The 20,344-nt window shown below is 45.1% G+C and overlaps 1 protein-coding gene across 3 annotated transcripts in view; it reads right to left on the bottom strand.

The window, feature by feature from the left end:
- The window catches only part of stat4 (signal transducer and activator of transcription 4), a 42,661-nt gene extending 30,513 nt beyond the window's left edge, over positions 1–12,148 (bottom strand). For all 3 annotated transcript variants that reach the window (XM_034109802.1, XM_034109804.1, XM_034109803.1), the window contains exons 1-8: positions 12,073–12,148; positions 11,805–11,938; positions 10,008–10,143; positions 7,293–7,391; positions 5,446–5,538; positions 5,274–5,352; positions 5,035–5,126; positions 4,486–4,637 (exon numbers count right to left, since the gene is read on the bottom strand). In XM_034109802.1, the coding sequence (XP_033965693.1) occupies positions 4,486–4,637; positions 5,035–5,126; positions 5,274–5,352; positions 5,446–5,538; positions 7,293–7,391; positions 10,008–10,143; positions 11,805–11,932 (779 nt within the window). In that variant the 5' untranslated portion in view covers positions 11,933–11,938; positions 12,073–12,148. The remainder of the gene's footprint in view (positions 1–4,485; positions 4,638–5,034; positions 5,127–5,273; positions 5,353–5,445; positions 5,539–7,292; positions 7,392–10,007; positions 10,144–11,804; positions 11,939–12,072) is intronic.
- Between the last annotated feature and the right edge of the window lie 8,196 nt (positions 12,149–20,344).

Here is a 20,344-nt window from a genome sequence, read left to right as displayed (position 1 = left end):
TCCCACCCTCCTGCTCGATGAGTTGGAGGAGGTGACCGAGGCATCCGTCAGCCGCGAGTTCGTTATCTCATCCAGCGTACGGTCGCCAAAGATCTTCACCAACGGCTTATGGTCGGTGACCACGACGAGGTTGTCGGACCCCTGCGTGAAGTAGCGCGTCTGTTCCAGACCCCAGGCCACAGCTAGGGCCTCTCCCTCGACGGCCGCATAGTGCTGCTCCGCAGGGGACAGGAAACGCGAACCTGCGAGGGTGATCCTCCATCCACCTGGACAGCAGTCCGGAATGCCCGAGGCACAGTGACAATGTTGCTGGAGCAGGAAGTAGCCAATGCCACGCATGGAGCAGTCAGGGCGGAGGCAGGTATGCTTCTGCATGTCGTAGATCTCCACGCCCTCGCGGATGGCCTCCATTATGGGTTGCTTGGATGCCTGGAAGGCCTCCTCCGGAACGGGGGACCATAGGAACACACAGCGTGGGCTGAGGAACGGCTTAAATGGAGCCATCGTCTCACGCAACTGCGCGTAGTTGGCCACCTGGTTGACAAGGCCGAACCAACTCCTGGTGGGGAAGTCCCGGATGGCGTCCAAGTACTTCGGGAGCGGTTCGATGGTAGATTCCGACACCCTGAAGCCAGCGAAATCGACGCACCTCTCCGCGAACTGAAACTTGTCTGGGTTCAACACGATGTCCGACCGGCCGACACGTGTCCAGAAGTCGATGGTCCTCCACCAGTGTTGCTCCAGGTCGGTGTCATAGTGGAGGGTGTCATCCACACAACGTTCCTTGCGTTCAAAGTCCGAGAGGACGGCATCAAACCGACGGTTGTAGCCATCCCCTGATGACAGGAAACCCTGTGGTGCCCTGGTGTAGTGCCAACGGCCGAAGGGTGTGATGAAGGTAGTGAGGTGGCGATCCGACTCACGCAGGGGGACACTGTGGTAGACGTTCCAGGCATCCGTGACGGTCTTCCAGGTGCCCTTCGGGACGCGGCGTGCAAGGTGGAACGGGGACTCAGTGGCAAAGGTCTCACATTGGCAGAACTTGTTGAGGGGGGAGAGGTCCACGGTCCTGCGTGGGGAACCGTCGTGCTTCCGAGTGACTACCATACGATGGCACCACGCCACTGGCTCGCCGTATGGCACATGTTCAATGACCCCAAGGGCTTCGCCCCGCAGGAGGTCATCGTGGACCCTCCGCTGCCAGTGTAGAGGCACTGTAGCCGCGGTGTGACATGCCCTAGGCGTAGCTGTGGGGTCCATGTGCATCTCGATAGGTGGCCCCTCCATGCATGGTAGTGCTCGATGGGGGCAAGTATTGAACGTCGACGAGGCATATCTCCCGAGTAGCCAACCTTTCATCCGGTTGTTGTTCTCTGGCGTACAAGGGAACGGCAGTGCTGCGGGGTGCGCTGGGGGGACCGTGCGCTGAGGACATAAGCACTGGGCGTCCCGGGGGTCACCTGGCCCCACGCAGCCGCCGTTGGCTGACCTCGTCGCATTGACGGACAAGGGCTGGTCTGGCATGTCAGCCGTGTCAGGGCTACGCCTGTCCTTGGGCCCCCCTGCAACGTCGTCTGATGGGAAGTTCACGGGCAAGAGGCCGAGGTTGAGCAACGACTCGTAGGAGAGGTACATGGCCCGGACCGAGCTGCTCACATATACCATGGAACGGCAGGATGTAACACGCCCCCCGCTGCAGGTCGTCGAGAGCCTAGCGAAGAACGCTCCCTCGATGGTTATAGGGGAGCGGTTGGCGGCCGACAGGCTGAGGCTGACGGGTCGCAGGTCGTCCCGCGAGAAACCGCAGGCCAGGAACTCCTCCAGCGACCAAAGGTCCGACTGCGCGCCAGTGTCCGCGACGGCGGATATCCGAGCTCCGTCGGCCGAGCCCCGGTGCCATCCCTCAGCCCGACTGGCATGTCCATCGAGATGGTGATTAATGCTCGGGGGTGGTCTCTCAGCCTGGCCCGTCTCCATTCGCCCTTGGAGAAGATGTGGTGCTCGAGTCTGATAGGTGCTTGCCTGTTGACACATCCGTGCGACGTAGGGGCGCGGCGTCGGCGATGGCTCCTGTGACGTCGGCCAGGGCGGGCCCCGGCTTGCACCGATGAGACCTGGGAGACCGGCTCCGACCCCATGGCGGCCTGTTGACTGTCGGATGACGGCTGTTGACGCCTCTGTTGTCGGCGTGCCCTGTAGCAGCCGATGCACACCTGGTGAGGCTTAGGATTCCACCCGCGAGGCCCCTCCATGAAGACGTTAAAGACGCTCTTACATTCCGGGCACGAGGCACGTTTAGCCCCGTCCGCAGGGTTCGGGGCGGGGCTCGTCTGTGGACTCGTCTTCAGGCGCCGGAATGACGACATGGCTGATAGGGAGGACGACGGGAGAGCGTTACGGGCCATCTCTCTGTTCTCGACGAGTGCAATTACGTAATTAACTGGCTTAACCAGGACGTCAGGTGTCCCCAGCGTCTCACGTCGTATGTCCGAGTCATAAATGCCATTGAGCAGAACATCACGGATGATGTGGTCGGTATAGTCCACGTCCTTACCACACTCGCATACCGCATTATATGCGCATGTCTCTGCTTTACCCCGCACTCTGGCAGCGAATGCACGGTCTCATCGTGTTCCTGGCGGAACTGAAGTAGCTCGGTGCGTAGGACGCATGTAGCGACTGGGATGACAGCTAGGGAACGAATGACGGTGATTAGGTCTGGCAAGGGTCCGGAAGCGGCGTCGGGGACGGCTTTCAATAGGCTGTCTCCAAGTACAGACCCAGCGCACTGAAACAGCTGGAAGGGGGCCTGGGCATCCCATATGCCTGTGCCGGCGCGGAATACGTCCCAACGGCGGATGAACACGTTCCATTCCTCTATCGACACGCCCACATCAACTTAGGGCCGATCGAGTCTCGGGCCGTGAGGGGCTGGGGCCTGGGCTGGGGCCTGGGCTGGGGCCTGGGCTGGGGCCTGGGCTGGCGCCTGGGCTGGCGCGGCCATGACAGGCGCTGCGTGCTGGTAGCTAAATCGTCAATATAGCAATGACGAGTGCTTCAGACAAGTCTTCGGATTCGAACTCGCAGCCGGGGGCAGGGCATCCAACAACGACCATGGTGTCGTCATGAAGAAACACACTCCTCAATGTCAGTTTCGGTACTTTAATGACAAGGATGACGACACCCTAAATCAGAGCAATGCAGCAAGATAAGCTGACAAAGTACTAGATAGATACTAGATAAGATAAGCTGACAAAGTACTACATACATGCATGTCATGACCAATACACATATATTCAATTACATAGAGTAAAGACACACCAAACAATAGTGGAAACAATCTTACATGAATGAGTGGATGAACGTCTCAACTCGAGGCGGAGTGAATGAACAATATTTGAACTAAAATGGCCGCTCGGCACTACCGGGTCAGAGCACGGCATATCCGGACAGCGACAGCAGTGACGCTGCCCTCTAGTGGTCGGCAATAAACTCTTCAATTTGTTTCTCCGAATCGAAGGGGAAAAATACAAAAGCATTGCACACAATTTAAACCAATCAATGTTGTGTAATTAACAAGGATAATCTGGTGTTTTTTAGTCGATGAGTAGTGCAGATATCACTGTAAAATCAATCGACAGTAAGGGGAATACTTACTTCCGGGTGTACAATTCTCCGTTATCCAATGGGAATGGACGCTCACATTGCCTTTAAGGGCAGCCGACACAAACGAATGCCGTGCTTCCATGAGCGTCAAATCCCGCCGCAGATGGGAATACATTGCAATCAGTTGAAAGCTATTTGCGTCCCTTTATGAAGCTGAAGGAGCCTAGGAGCGTCACAACTGGGGACCCTGACCAAACGTCGCTCCTGGACAATTATGGAGTGAGAGTGTGTTGCCTGCAGAGGCTCCACTTCAGAACTGCTGAAGGATTTTTAACACTCAACTTCTGTTTGTGCACACGGCCTTCAGTAGAGATTAAAAGGGATTCATCATTATACGATCACAGGTGCAAACTATTCCTCCGTTTAAAACACATCATGAACACATCATGAATCTAGGGCTAGGTGAATTATATCAAATATCACAATATTTTTAAACAAGTATCTGGATAGTGGTGGTCTAATGGATAGTGAGGTGGGCTGTAGATCGGAAGGTTGTGAGTTCAAATCCCACCTGGAACACCACCACTAGTGTGCCGTTGAGTAAGGCACTTAGCCCTTAGTTACAACAGGGAGAATGTCCTTGTAATCGGTTGCTTTGGATAAAAGCGTCAGCTAAATGTAATGTAAATCGATATTGCGACAATATTGTACGTTGACTAGTGGTAGCTTACAGAGAATATTTACACATTAGATTTTTTATAAAAGTTCATCATTAATGTCTATAAAGAGATTGATTCAGCTTTAAAAGCAAACATGTTATTATAATACATTACAATGCATGTATGAGAGTACACGTAATAATCCTTTAGAAGTCCTCACCAGCTGTGTAGCTGCTCCAGCCCGGTGAGCTGCGGCCCCCCGATGGCGGCGATCTGCTGCCGGCGCTTCCAGTCCTGCAGCTCCGGGTTGAGCTGAGAGCTCATCAGGTCTTCAATGTCCTTGATCACATCGTCCATCTTTGACAAGATCTCCTGACCAAGGTAAGGAAAGACCGCTGTGATGCTTGAAATGCTTTACAATCCAATACTACTGCGTCTCTCACTTGTTTTAAATCAAGGCTAAAGACTTCTCTATTTGCCTTTTATTACATCAAATAACTATTCAAATCGTTTATCTATTCAACTGTTTATATTGTATTCTAAATCTGTCTTATTTTACTTAAGCTTGTTTGTTTTTTGCAGAATCATTTTAACTAAGGCATTTATTTTGCACTTTGTTGTAGCACCATCTTTTGTAAAGCATTTTTAGTGGACTTAAAGTGTTCTATCTAAAGAAAGTCGCTTTGCCTTGCCATACTTGTTGTAAATTATACAATCCTTTATTTGTACACTGGAAGGCATTTTGATACACATTGATACAAATGCATACCTTCCTTTTAAAGTCCAGACTGTTAAGCATAGCCTGCAGGGTCGTTACTTCCTGTTTCATCATCTCAGGGTTCTGTCGAGCATCTGACGATTCTACGACACACACACACACACACACACACACACACACACACACACACACACACACACAAACACACACACAACGACAGATATTTTAGAGAAAAACATGTTATTCGAATGCACAGAAGTAAGAAATAAGTTTGCTTTCACAGGGACCACCTCGTGCCTGCAGGGTCTTGTAGCGGAAATCGAAATCATCTTGCATGTCCTCGATGGATTTGACAGCCTGGTCCATCAGCTGCACACAGACAGGCAGACATGTAAACATCATTCCATTGGGTGAACTTTATATTTGCTCTGATGTTGCCTGAAACGCGTGTGTGTCAGTTACCTGCACGCTGCCCCTGATGATGGCCACTCTGTTGTCCATGCTCTTCTGCCTCTCGAAGGCCACAGAGTTCTGCAGTGATCTCTCCAGTGGACCCTGTTGGAGAGCATTATTTTCTTCTGAATGTGTTTTGAAAGATTTATTTCAAACATCTGTTCTTCAATCACTTATATTTATTCTTGTAATCAAGGATTCAGCATAACACTTTGCTCCCGGATCTGATGACATGGCCTGATACTTCAAACGTAAGCACAAAGCAGCATGGACCAGTCGAACCCAGCCTCGCAGCTCCGTGAGGCTGCACTCATGCTGACATTATCACAATGACAATGCATATTACTGTCGTCACCATCTTGTGCTGGGTCTCAATATGGTTTCCTCTGTACTTGTAGTGTTTTCGTCCATTGCATCCAGGTACTCTTAGCGGTGAAATGGTGAGAGTGAAACGCTGGAATGGTAAATGGACTCTACCAGAGATGGGGTGGTTACTAAAAAAAAGTAATGTATTAGGCTACCTCGTTACTCTCTACATAAAGTAACTCGTTTTCGTGTCTCCTGCTATCTGTATTTTGCGCAGTATATCTCTGAACGATGGTGATTCCACTGTGCACATGGGCAACATTTCCTCTACTATGAAGGATGCTACAAGCCTGTCCATCTCTGCTTTGGTTACCGGTCCTCCAAATTCTAATTGTTGCTGCAGCACACTCACAACATCCTCCCTCTGGGTTTGGGGGTCCTAGCTATTAGCTTCACCTTAGCATGTGTTCTTTGCAGGTGTGTGTTGAGGTTTGACGTGGTGTTTCCAGCAGTGGATAACAGCTTCTGGCCTGGACACAGTTTGCACCTCACCGTCACATTCCTATCTATTCTTCGGACTAACTCAAAATAATGGGCAGACCTCCACCCCTCGAGAGTTATCGCTGACTCAGCCATGTTTATGCAGCACTGCACGTGGAGATGTGGACGCGCAGATTACGTACATATACACCTGCGGCGGAAACCCCTCTTGTCTGTCAGTGTAACGAAGTAACGCGTGTCGGGGCAATGTTAGTAACTGTAGTGTGATTACTGAATTATAAAAGTGACGCGTTACACTACTCCGTTACCGACAAAAGTAATATTATTAGAGTAACGCATCACTTTGTAACGTGTTACACCCAACTCTGGACTCTACTTATACGGTCCATTTACCATTTACCGGGGAGCAGTTGGGAGCATAGCTCAAGGGCACCTAGGGAGTACTTTTCCGGTTACCTCCCAGGGTTGCGTGTACCATTGTCATGCACGGTTTTACTGCAGTTTCTTCTTGCACTTTTTATATTTAGTTTGATGTCTTATGTCTTGTATGCTGCACTGTTGGAGCAGCTATTGAATCTTTGAGTGTTGAATCAAAGATGGCGGTAATGCTTTGTCCTGTGCGTTTACGTTCAGGTCATGATAGTCAAGAGGAAAAGAGATTGTTATTTCTGCGTTAGTAAAACGGCCATGTAGAAGTACATGCACTGTGACAGGAAGTGCATAGTGGACTCAGTGGACTACACAGAAGTGTGTAATAATCTTTTGATTTTTGCTGAATAAAGTTTTATGACAAAAATCGTCATCAACCTGTACATTTTGTTTTACAACAGCCTTCCTTGAATATTAAAATGCTATCTTGTTTTTTCCAGCACGTTCATAAGTAAAGGAACAGAAGTGTTATGTCATGCAGCCGTGCTTCTGGGGAAGAGGGTGAAGCAGCTGGGATGTGTGGGTGCAGCAGTGTGTTCCTGGCAGCAGCTCTGGCTTACCAGCAGCAGACGTTGTGAAGGAACTGGAGGGACTTTCCCTCTCAGAGACAAACGACAAACCTGTTCCTGCATGCAGGCGCTGGAGAGGATCCGCCGCTCCTCCCTCAGGCAGGTGGAGATCACCCGGGCCATGACCGTGGGGTTTGATGTGTATTTCACCTGGGGACACACACAGATCATTACACTCACAGTCTTAGATGTCGTTAATGTAAGCTTACAACAACCGGCAGCAGGGTAATGCTGACGGTGTATGTTTATCTCTGCCTTCCAGACAAACCAAGCACCTATGCAGTGTCCTCAGAGAAGTGTCATCATGTTGTTTACTTATCATACCATCAGAAAAGGAATGAAGTTCAGGCTGTCCCTGGACCAAACCTCCACCCTAATAAAAGTAAAGGCTTAGAGCCAAAGGTGTGACACATACGTGCAATATAATAAGTTGTTTGAAAGGGCGTTATAAAACCTGTAACGGAAACAAATAGGTCTTTGATATGGAGCAGACTCGCCTCCTGCCTTCTCTCTCAGCACATGACTCAGATCCTTATGCAGAGTGTGGCACTGGTTTGCTCATGAGCCCGTTCAGAAGCCTGCTGAGAAACGTCCTGCTGTGGGAAGAGGAACGCTTTGTTCTCGCCTCCAGGTGTGAGAACGTTTTAATTCATCCGCATCATGGCCAGACTGACGACTGAGCGGCGTGAACACACACCTACACTCACTTTTGTTTATGTCTTTTAGTATTTAGAAGCAGGTAGTTTGGTTCCAAGCTCACTTCTCTTTTGTGTCCCCTGCGTTACTGAGCTACAACATGTGATCCTGGAGAGAGTGCAGACATGGTCTTGTAATCTGATGACCATCAGAGATTAAGCTCCGAGGGTTCTCCTTCGGGGCCTGCTGCAATGTGGGTTATAGGTCAGTCAAACTGAAGAGAGATTAAAACACAATCGTACTTCACAACAACAACCGGCGGCACTCTTCACATGAGTCGCTGCTTCCGCTGAGAAGCATTGACTGCGACACGTCGCGGCACACAGGAAGCAGCGGTGAGAGCCTCGTGGGTTGGTTCTGCAAAGCTTTATTTATTTTCCAGAATAAAATGTGAGCCTCAGCTCATGACGTCGGTGAGCTCTGACCACAGCATCCTGTGAAGCGCCTGGACCAAAAGCTCACACACGAGAAGAGAAGGGAAGCTTTTCTTCACAAACACCTTTATTATGCTGAGTACAAGTACTTCAGCCAGCGGTCAGTGCGTCGTTTGTAAAAGAATGGCTTTAGTTGTATTTCAATTCCATAAAGTCGCTTCTGTCCTTCTTAACTTCCTTTATATTGGAACGGCCAACACAGAAGCTGCTCTCAGGCAGAGCAACCGCAGCACACACAGAGACAGGTTACACATCACACTTCCCTTTCACCTCCAGCACACACACCAGAGACCAGAACACACTTCTTCTTATTGGAGACATTTTAAAATCAACTACTGAAAGTGAGTATGGTCAGCGTTATGATGAAGTTAATTCCACCACGAAATACTTTCACAACTTTGACTTTGGCTTTGGGTAATGGCTTACAAGACACCTTCATAAGTGTAAGTGCAGAGCATTGTAGTTTAGTATTGTCACCTCAAATTAAAAAGCTTTATGTTGTTATGATAATGAAGAAAATGACTGGAGACTACTGTGATGAACGCAGCATTTGTATACAGCCAAATAAGCAAATGTACCATAAGTCAACGTATGCAGACATACAGAACTGAAGAGAGCAGCCCCCCTCTAAATGTGGCTATATGTATATTTGTGTCTAAGCATTTGTACATACATGCATATATATATATATATATATATATATATAGTGGGTGTAAAGGTGTGTATGTATTTTAAATTTCTTTTTATATATGTTGTATTCTCTGGGATGATTGTGTGTAACACAGACAGAGGAACTAACAATAAAGTTGACTTTGAGAAATGACAGGCAGCGTATGGTGCTGGCTTTCTGCCTCTGTCACCAGGATACTGCAACACCACGGATCTTTGGACATTTGATTCGCTTTTTTTGTTTGATTACATCTCGCTGCCGTTGCTTGTGCTGTTTATTATTCTCCTAAATGTTGTAATTCTTGCTTTATATACTACTTTTAAACCAAATAGTTATCTCATCCCCCACACTGTTCCGTCCTCTGCTGTTCCTGTTGTAGTGATACACTCCAGCAGGAAGAAGGAGCCCAGGTCCAGTTAGTGCTGCGTACCTGGACTCACATTCAGGTTCAGGTCCGGACTCAAGTCCAGTACCGGTTCGGCGTACCGGTACGCAGCACCAGGTCCAGCTCACTGTAGTCCTAACTTTCTAACACAGTTACGTCTCAGGTCAAATGATGAATGCAGGACTTATAACAGAGTATTTGCACATCGTTACGGAATGGTGACTTAAATGAAAGAAGTACTTCATACACCTCTGCGCATAAAACACATAGTAAAAGGTGTTTATGCGATTCATAAATGACAGTATGAGCATGTTAAACAATAAAATAATGATAGGTTTTATTATTATCTACGTTTCCACGGTGGGCAAGCTGCGGTTTAAACTAGGGAGTAAACAAATGATTGCATTGTGCAATTATTACCGCAGTAAAGCAACTTTGAAAAGGCGTTGGTTAGGTGTGAAAATAAAGCCTCTGTTTAAATGAAGGGAGCTGTGAAGGTGACATAACTAGGACACAAAGAAGGTGACATAACTAGGACACAAAGAAGGTGACATAACTAGGACACAAAGAAGGTGACACACCTGGAGCTGCTGTTGTATGATCTTCATGTTGTGTCTCTGTAAGAAGTTCTGCTCCTGTGAGCGCACTCGGTCCAGCTGGGACAGAAGGTTGGTGAACAGAACCCCCGCCATGGGCTCCTCGTTGGCTGCTGTGTCCCTGGAAACAGACAAAAGATTCCCAGCTAAGCTGATGAAGAAGATGGCTGGAGTTACAATCACGTCACACCCATTCTTCAAGCGCTCCACTGGCTTCCTGTCTCACTCAGGATCAGAAACCAGATCTCACGACTGACCCATCAGTGCGTCCACGGGACTCTCCTTCCTACCTCAAGGAACTACTCTCCCCACAAACCTCCACATGCAACCTCTGTTCTGCAACCAACCATCTGCTTCGCCCCCCCCCCCCAGGACCCGGGGGCTTTCTGTTCAGCCGCTGCTCACCCGTGGACTCCCAGACCACCGGAGGGCTCCGAAGGCCACTGACTCTAAAAACAGCTATATTATGCCCTTGTAGCACTTTGGGATTACTCTTAGCAATGAAAGGTGCTTTACAAATAAAATGTATTATTATTATTATCATTGGAAATCAATCATATGACCTCAATGATTACACAACCAATAAAAGGGCACAGATGCAAAGGAACACAAAGAGCTACAGAGAGACGCACAATGGTAATGCAAACATGACTACAAAGAGACGAATAGACCATGAAGAAAAGAACTACAAAGAGACGAATAGACCATGAAGAAAAGAACTAAAAAGAGACGAATAGACCATGAAGAAAAGAACTACAAAGAGACGAATAGACCATGAAGAAAAGAACTACAAAGAGACGAATAGACCATGAAGAAAAGAACTACAAAGAGACGAATAGACCATGAAGAAAAGAACTACAAAGAGACGAATAGACCATGAAGAAAAGAACTAAAAAGAGACGAATAGACCATGAAGAAAAGAACTACAAAGAGACGAATAGACCATGAAGAAAAGAACTACAAAGAGACGAATAGACCATGAAGAAAAGAACTAAAAAGAGACGAATAGACCATGAAGAAAAGAACTACAAAGAGACGAATAGACCATGAAGAAAAGAACTACAAAGAGACGAATAGACCATGAAGAAAAGAACTAAAAAGAGACGAATAGACCATGAAGAAAAGAACTACAAAGAGACGAATAGACCATGAAGAAAAGAACTAAAAAGAGACGAATAGACCATGAAGAAAAGAACTACAAAGAGACGAATAGACCATGAAGAAAAGAACTACAAAGAGACGAATAGACCATGAAGAAAAGAACTACAAAGAGACGAATAGACCATGAAGAAAAGAACTAAAAAGAGACGAATAGACCATGAAGAAAAGAACTACAAAGAGACGAATAGACCATGAAGAAAAGAACTACAAAGAGACGAATAGACCATGAAGAAAAGAACTACAAAGAGACGAATAGACCATGAAGAAAAGAACTACAAAGAGACTCAAAATAACTAAGAGACAGAGAAGGACCACAAAAAGACTAAAACAAGACCATCAAGAGTTCTTTTCTTGACAGAGTGCAGGTGTTTGTTAATTTGGAAAGTTAAGGACAAACTCATAATACTTTAAAGCTGCATTCTTCATTTTGTCCCAACTCGGGGCAGGATAACGACCTTATACCTTATACCTTACCTTATACACTGTGTTTGTCTGCTGGTGCTGGACAGGTTAGGTTTGAGTGTTTTTGGACATTCAGACTGGCAAAGATATTAATGACAGTAAAGGCTGTTAACTGAAAGCTAAACATCTTTAAAACATACATACAGGAGCAGGACTCACCAATCCTGAGTCTCGATCCAGCTGGACAGACCCTGCCTGATGTCCATGGGGAAGTTATCATCATACAGGTAGTCCACATGCTCCAGGAGTCTGATCTCCAGCTGCTGGATCTGCTTCCACTGGCTCATGCTGCCCTGCATACACACCACATCATAGGAAGTGAAGAAAAAACACAGTAGTTAAAGTATCCTTTTTTTGTGTGGATATTTTAGGAGTATAATTACTTTGGTAGTGTAGCTCTACTCCCTTCCTTTCTCACATGTATTACCTTTGCTGTTTGTGCTGTGCTGTTCCTTCAGTCTTCTCACCATGTGCACTTGTTTCCCTCAGACTTTCGTTTTGCACGTTCAGGAAGCAAGCTAATTTATTCTAAGGGGCTGAACCAACTCATACTCAGAAAACACACCCATCCACACACACACACACACACACACACACACACACACACACACACACACACACACACACACACACACACACACACACACACACACCCACACACACACCCACACACACAGTCAAGGGTACATTTGTCACCTGTGCATTAACTTTCCTTTGTCCTCCTTGTCACTCTGGTCGGATTCTAAACTGCATTGTATTGTAATGACAATAAACTAAACTTACAGGTGCATCTACAAAAATTACAATATCACAGAAAAGTAATTTTTTTCTGTAATTGAAATCAAAAAGTGTATCCTTCATATATTCTAGATTTACGCATAAAGTGAAATATTTTCACGCCTATTTTTGTTTTAATTTGTATGATTACGGCTTACAGCTCATAATCCTGTATCTCAGAAATAGTATAATTTAATATTACATAATACCAATCAAAAAAGTATAAGTATGGAGGCAATATATTCCATTATATTAGATGCACCTGTAATCTCATTTTCATTATGCTTATGCATCTCTTAATGGTCACATACTTCTCTTCTCTCTTCAACTCCAATTTAAATGTAGACAACTCCCTCTGTTGGAATTATTGTAAACAGCAGCTTGGGGGGCGTGCTACATGTTCAAACACGTGTGAGTTAGGGAAAACATTTAAATATGTTCTCACAAAAACAACATGTTTGTCCAACCTGATCTCACCAGAATGCGTGACTCCACCACGACTCCTTAACACCACAATGCGTGGTGGAGTCACGAACGTTGTTACATTTACGTGTCGGCACCACGCAAACAACCCCAATGTAAAGTGAATGAGGCTCCTTTGTCGTGGTGCACACACGCATTTCTACAACGTCCCGCAGTGAGCTTTTATTCTATAAAACGTTTTTAAAATCTACTTTATAGCTTGTAGTAACTCGTGGGAGGCTTCTTTTATTTTATTTGTATTCATAATAATTTTTATTTTTCGTCAGAATGTATTATGGTGCATTAGTTACGAATTTTTGTTCTCAAAAAACAGTGCATTGTGTGTAATACTACTGTGATTTGTATTACATTAGTTAGTTTTTAAGGAAGGCCAGAGCTTCAGCTGTGTCAAATAGATTGTTCCCTAGTTAACGTTTTTTAAAAGAACATTATATTCCGATTTGATCATGTCCCCTTTATTGTATTACGGAGAGCAATGTGAGCATCCATTCCCATTGGATAATGGAGGATTTTACACCCGGAAGTAAGTATTCTCTGTCGATTGATTTTACAGTGCTTTCTGCATTACTCATCAACTAAAAAACACCAGATTATCCTTGTTGATTACACAACATTGATTGGTTTAAATTGTGTACAATGCGTAACAGTAACAGTAACAAAATACAACAAACACAATAAACACAGCAGAAAAAGAGCAATCAAACATCCACCGACAACATGAAACATAGAAACATAGATGGTCACACAATCAATGCAATCATTATTAGCAGTATTCAGTAGTTTTCAGTAGTTAGTAGTGCAAAAATTAAAACGTAGTGGCAGTTACGTAATTGCACATTATCATAGCATTATTAATAATAATACTAATAATAATAATAATATAATATAATATAATATTGCACATAGTTATGTATAGCAGCGAGTGTAATTGCAATGATGGTAATTATATTGATATATTGCACATAGTGTTGGTGTGGAAGTTCTCAGTGCCCTTTACTTAGGGGTGAAGAGTTAAAAAGTTTGATGGCCACTGGGAGGAAAGACCTCCTGTGGCGCTGTGTGGTGGTTATCGGTGATCTCAGTCTGTGGCTGAAAGTGCTCCGGTAGGAAACCAGCGTGGCACGCAGGGGGTGAGACCCATTGTCCATTGACCCGAGGAGTTTCCTCAGCATTCTCCCCTCCGACGCAGGGCCGGCCCTCGGCATAGGCAGTATAGGCGAATGCTAAGGGCGCATCAACCCATGGGGGGCGCCGAAAAAAAGAAAAGAAAAAAAAGTGAGAAATTAAAAAAAAATATTTTTTTTAATTTCATAATAACACAATTTCTCGATTTTGGATCAACAAAGTACATCTTATTATCTTATACTAACAGAACTACGTATATATTGCGTACAGCGCCCATAAACTATGGCACACCCCCCCTCAAATCAAGTTGAACTGCCCCAGTCCCAGTAAAAACCAGAGGTTTATGTGAAATTGTTCTTTTTTTGAAATAATGGTTTTAGTGTATAGGTTTTAATTTTGTATTTGTATTCATTTAAAATAAATCAAACTCCCAAAAAACGTACACAGCTTCTGTGTGCTTTTATTAACATTGGAATTTACTGTGTAAGCGGCCGAGGGGGGGAGAGCTTTAGAGAGCTCTCTCCTGAAAGACTGAGAGGCTCTGATAACCTCAGCTCAGTGAGGTAAAGGCACACCTTTATATGATCATTATAGTTATGAAAAAATAAGAGAATAGATGAAAAACAGGTATAAAATACTGACAGTACAAAAATGTTGTTATTAATGAACAAGAATACAGTTTGAAAGGAAAGTGATTTGTAAAATATCCATAAAGAAAAATAAAATCTGCTTACAGTTCTGTTTCATCTGGGTGTTGAGAGATGTATCCATATCTCCTAATGTTGCTCTCAAAGTGCACCAGATTGATGCTTTTAACTTCAATATAAAAAAAAGTCTTCCCAGGGGTGCATGCCCCCGGAGGATGTTAGGCCCCCCCCACTTCAATCATGTTCACATGGATAGGAAACTAAATACAGTTGCACACCAGGGTTTCCGTTAGCCGGTAATTACCGGTTTTTAGCTGGTAAAATTTATAAAAAACCGGTAAATTCAAAACCTGACGGTCAAAATGTCTGGTAATAATTAGGGAGGCTCCGATAGATCGGCCGCCGGTCATTATCGGCCGATATTCACTCTGAATAGTTTGATCGGTGCTCTCTCTAAAGGCCGATCAGGAGAGCTGGATCTGATCGACATGGACATAAACGCGAGTGAAGTGCGCCAGCTAAAATCTTGCCTAGGGCGGCAAATTGGTCAGGACCGGCCCTGCTCCGACACCACTGCCAACGACTCCTGGTCCACTCCCAGGACAGAGCCTGCTCTCCTGATGAGCTTGTTGAGTCTGTTGGCATCAGCTGTCTTCACCCCGCTGCCCCAACACACCACAGCAAAGAAGATCACACTGGAGACCACCGAGTCATAAAACATCTGCAACATAGTGCTGCAGACGTTGAAGGACCTGAGTCTCCTGAGGAAATACAGGCGACTCTGGCCCTTCTTATATAGGGCATCAGTGTTTTTACTCCAGTCCAGTTTATTGTCTATGTGGACACCCAGGAACTTGGATGTTGGAGTGGCAGTGCGCAAAGTTTACGCTGAGACAAACAGCATTTTGAAATGGAATGAAACCCATCGACAGCACACTATTCAAAACAGGAATCGAACGTCCCCCGCCCCCCCCCCCCCCCTTAGGTCACAGGCTCCTCCAACAGTGCAACACAATATAACAGATACACAGAAAAAATAGTGCAAGTCAATACAAATAGTAAAATAGTAAAATAGTAAAAAGTGAAATAGTGCAATAAGAGTCTATACAAGTGATTGGAATATGATATATTAGACAAATCATTTCTAAGTAGCAGCCAGATTAATGCTATGGATGTTATTTCAAAGTTCAGGTGTTTAATAGTTTTATGGCCTGTGGGATGAAACTGTCCCTGAGTCTGGTGGTTTTGGTCCGGATGTAAGATAAGATAAGATAAGATAAGATGGTACTTTATTGATCCCAATTTGGGACATTGTTGTTGTTGCAGCAGCATAAAAGACAAGGCATTTTACAATAAAACAAAACTACAAATAAACAAGAATAGAAAAAAAAGAAAATAGAAAATATAGGCTACGTGTTGAAATAAAAAATAATACATGTAGATATTATATATGCAAATATACATATTCAGAAATATATGACAATGGAATATCACATATTGAACAGATGATATATGTGTACAATGTACAGCGAGGTTGTATTAGAGAAACTATGGAGCAGAGAGTTCTCTTCCAGCCAGAGGTGATTTATTGTACAGAGTTATTGCAGTGGGCAGGAATGTGTTCCTGTATCGGTCCTTGTGACAGCGGAGCTGCAGCAGTCTGTTGGAGAAGGAGCTCCGTTGACTGTCCAGCTGCAGGTGGAGAGGATGGGTGGGTTATCCATCATGGACAACAGCCTGTTCAGTGTCCTCCTCTCCACCACAGCTTCAAAGGGGTCCAGCTTGATGCCGATGACAGACCCAGCTTTCCTGATCACTTTATTGATCCTGCTGGTGTCACCGGCTCTGATGCTGCCCCCCCCCCCCCCCCCCCCAGCAGACGAAGAAGAAGAGTGCACTGGCCACAACAGACTAGAAGATCTCCAGCATATTGCTGCACACGTGGAAGAATCTCAGCTTCCTCAGAACATAGTCTGCTCATCCCCTTCTTGTACACAGCGTCAGTGTTGATCCTCCAGTTCAGCCCATAAGTGCACTCCCAGGTACTGTAGTCCTCCACAGCAGCCACATCCTCTCCTAGAATGCGGCTGTTGTGCCAGACTGCAGCAGACAGAACAGTTTGTGGCTGGGGTGATGGGGGTCTTTTATAATCCCGAGGGCTTTCTTTAAGGTTAACCTGGTATTTTTACTCCACTACATTTATTTTAGTTACTTTACAGATTCTGATAAATGATGTGAAATATAAACAACCCTTAAAGCAGACTTTAGTTACACCTGAGTACAATTCAGGGAAGGTGATTGTCAAGTGCCAACTCCGCTCGAAATAGGATTGAAGTCTAGTTTTCGACGCGACGTGAGGCGTTGCAGAGGCAGCGGGCAGGAAGTCGACCGGTGACAGCATCCGGTCCATCCCCCAAATAAACTAATTTGCAGACCCTATCCCTCCGTAGTCTTTCAAGGAGAAGGAGAAATGCTTTCTCCTCCGCTTTACAGGCACTGTGTAAATTATATATATAGAATAATTATGACGATGAATGCATTTTTTTTAAATTTTCTAAAATACAGCAACACATCTTTGATTCATGTTGTTGCCGGCAGGCAAGACGTTCTGCTTCTGAAATGCTTCTGAAATGCTTCTGAAACACGCCCGGTGGGTTATGCTAGAGGAGGTTGGACCAAAACCACGGCACAGCCGTGACGCGACGCAGACGGACCCGGTGGAATCTAGGGGTTAGTTGCTGTTCAAGCTAGACTCTATTTCAATATAGTTTTGGTATTCAAATAATGTTACACCTCTTGTATGCCCTGAACGCAAAAACAACCACAAACAAGAATATATATTTTTAATTATCAAAATGATAACAAAGGCTGAAAAAACAGGAGAAGCCTGTCTTCCCTTGGTCTCCAGGAGAAACCTGTATATCACCAAGCTTTCATATAGTTTTGTGTGTGAAATAGATCGCTGCAGTGAACACGACTTTATGTATTTGTTTATGGTTTATTTGATATGGAGGGATGCAGTATACATAGACGTTCAGAGAAGAAGCAACCCCTATATTGTTTATTTTATTTCATTTCATTTTGGCACCATAGCAGAGGAAAATATAGAGTTAATGTGCGGAGATTATAATGTCCCGTTTACTAAAATATGTATTGTTTTATGATGTTTAGTTGACAAAAAAGTCACTGTGCTACATTTTGCTGCACTCAAGCATACATCTGAAGACAAGAGTTGTGTCCCCCTTTGGCCACAAGGGGGAGTATATATATAATTTATATATATTTATTTTTGTATAGATGTTGCAACTAGTGATGGCAGTTTGACACTGAAGCTTCGAACGGAGCTTCAACCCTGGACTTCCTATTCCATAGAAGCAGTGCTGTGACTACCCGATCCGTCACCCTGCCCGATCGGTTCTGCGCATGTGCGAGAGGGTCCGCCATGTTGGACAACTCCGGACGGCAACACCAGATGGACACTTGACACAGTGGCTTTTAGCAAAGCTCAAAAAGAAAAACCGAGAGAGATGAGTTATTGTTATTACAACGTGACTTCACTATTATTTAACAACTCTTTTTATTGGGTTATTTTATTTGGGGTTAAGTACATTGTCAGAATAAGTGAGGAATGAATTTAACTTCTGTTAGACAGCCATATGCCATACATTTTTGCATACATTCACAGTAAATATTTATTCAGTATGATAGCTGTCTAACAGAAGTTACATCTATTTCTCACTTATTCTGACAATGTACTTAACCCCAAATAAAATAACCCAATAAAAAGAGTTGTTAAATAATAGTGAAGTCACGTTGTAATAACAATAACTCATCTCTCTCGGTTTTTCTTTTTGAGCTTTGCTAAAAGCCACTGTGTCAAGTGTCCATCTGGTGTTGCCGTCCGGAGTTGTCCAACATGGCGGACCCTCTCGCACATGCGCAGAACCGATCGGGCAGGGTGACGGATCGGGTAGTCACAATGACAAGTGCTTCGAAGCTTGCTTCAAGTCACGTGACATGTGACGTCCGAACCAGCAACTGCTTCATTTCCTGAATGAATCAACTCACTGGTTCGCCGTCCAATCAGGTGATTCAATGCACTGCCTCGTCTCGATTCTGACTGGTTGAAACTGTTTGAATTTGAGTGTCACTTAGTAAGTGACACTTTATAACCGCTCAAAAAAATGCACAATTTGGCAATCTGTGGGATTGTCGTCGTAGTTTGCCTTGTTGCTGTTGAGTTGTTAGTATTGCGTTTGGATCATTATGGAGCCAGCCAGGAAGAGAGGTCGTTCTGGGATGTGGGATCATTTCAATCTGATTGCGCATGATAAGGTAGGTCAACTACAGTATTATAGCTATGGTTTATCTCAACTCTACATTAAGTAGCATTAAAGTACAATTATGTATATGATCAATGTAGCCATTAGGCTACAGCTTTATAGACTGACATTGCATTTTTATTTACAAATGCCTTTCTCTACAGTTCCAGGGCTTGGTGTGTTCAACTGAACTGAAGTATCATGGGAATACTTCCTCCATGATTAGGCTATTCACTGCCAGACATGGAGCCGCTGTGAACCAGGGGTTGTGTATTATATTATTATTAACTAGTAACACTAACACAATATGCTATGACTGTATTCCATGACTCACAAGTCTGCTTCCTTTGATTGCAATTTCACATAAATCCTTATTTGCTTTTTGGGTTTTGTTTTTATTCTTTGTCTTTATGTCTTTGTCTTAGTGGACCGGAAGCGAGAGCTGGATGGGGCTCTTGTGAATATGGTGGTGAAAGACTCACAGCCTTTTTCCATCGTGGATGACTGTGGCTTCAAGGAGCTTGTGGCCTTGCTTGATCCTAGATACACTCTTCCATCCAGACGGGCTCTAAAGGAGATGGTGGTCAAGCGCTATGAGGAGGAGAGGACGAAGGCCAAGGCTGTCATGCAGAGGGTAGAGGCTGTGAGCCTGACTGCTGATGTGTGGACCTCCATTAATATGGACGCATATCTAGCCGTGACCTGCCATTATGTGGATGACTCTGCGAAGCTGGCCCCAGTGCTTCTGGGAGTGCTGCCTGTCCCTAAAGCTCATGCAGCGGTTACCATCACTGCTGCAATGAGGTCTCTCATGGAGGGATGGGGCACTGAAGGCAAAGTGACCTCAGTTGTGACGGATGCAGGAGCAAACATGGTTGCCTCTGTCAGAAGTTTAAATCTAAGACATGCACTTTGCTTTGCTCATTCACTAAATGTAGTGGTGAAGAAATCTCTGGATTTAACTCCTGGCCTACAAGACCTACGCACAAGGGCTAGAAAAGTAGTCACGTTCTTTAAAACCAGCACAGCAGCAAAAGAGAAGCTCAGAGAAGTGCAGGAGCAGATGAATCGCCCTGTGCTGAAGCTCATTCAGGAAGTGGACACCCGCTGGAACAGCACCTACCTAATGCTACAGCGCCTTTTCAAAGAGAAGCAGTCAGTGGGGGCAGCTCTTGCGACGCTGAAAACAGATGTGAGACCTCTGTCCTCTGAGGACTATGAAACAGCGGATGCATGCCTGCAATTGCTCTCCCCCTTTTTCCAGACAACAGTGGAACTCTCCGAGGAGAAGAGAGTCTCAGGGTCCAAGATCATCCCAATGAGGAAAATGTTAATGCTATACTTG

This window comes from Pseudochaenichthys georgianus, chromosome 21 (assembly GCF_902827115.2).
Source record: "Pseudochaenichthys georgianus chromosome 21, fPseGeo1.2, whole genome shotgun sequence".
Classification (NCBI taxonomy): Eukaryota; Metazoa; Chordata; class Actinopteri; order Perciformes; family Channichthyidae; genus Pseudochaenichthys; species Pseudochaenichthys georgianus.
This window is presented reverse-complemented; position numbering and strand designations above follow the sequence as displayed.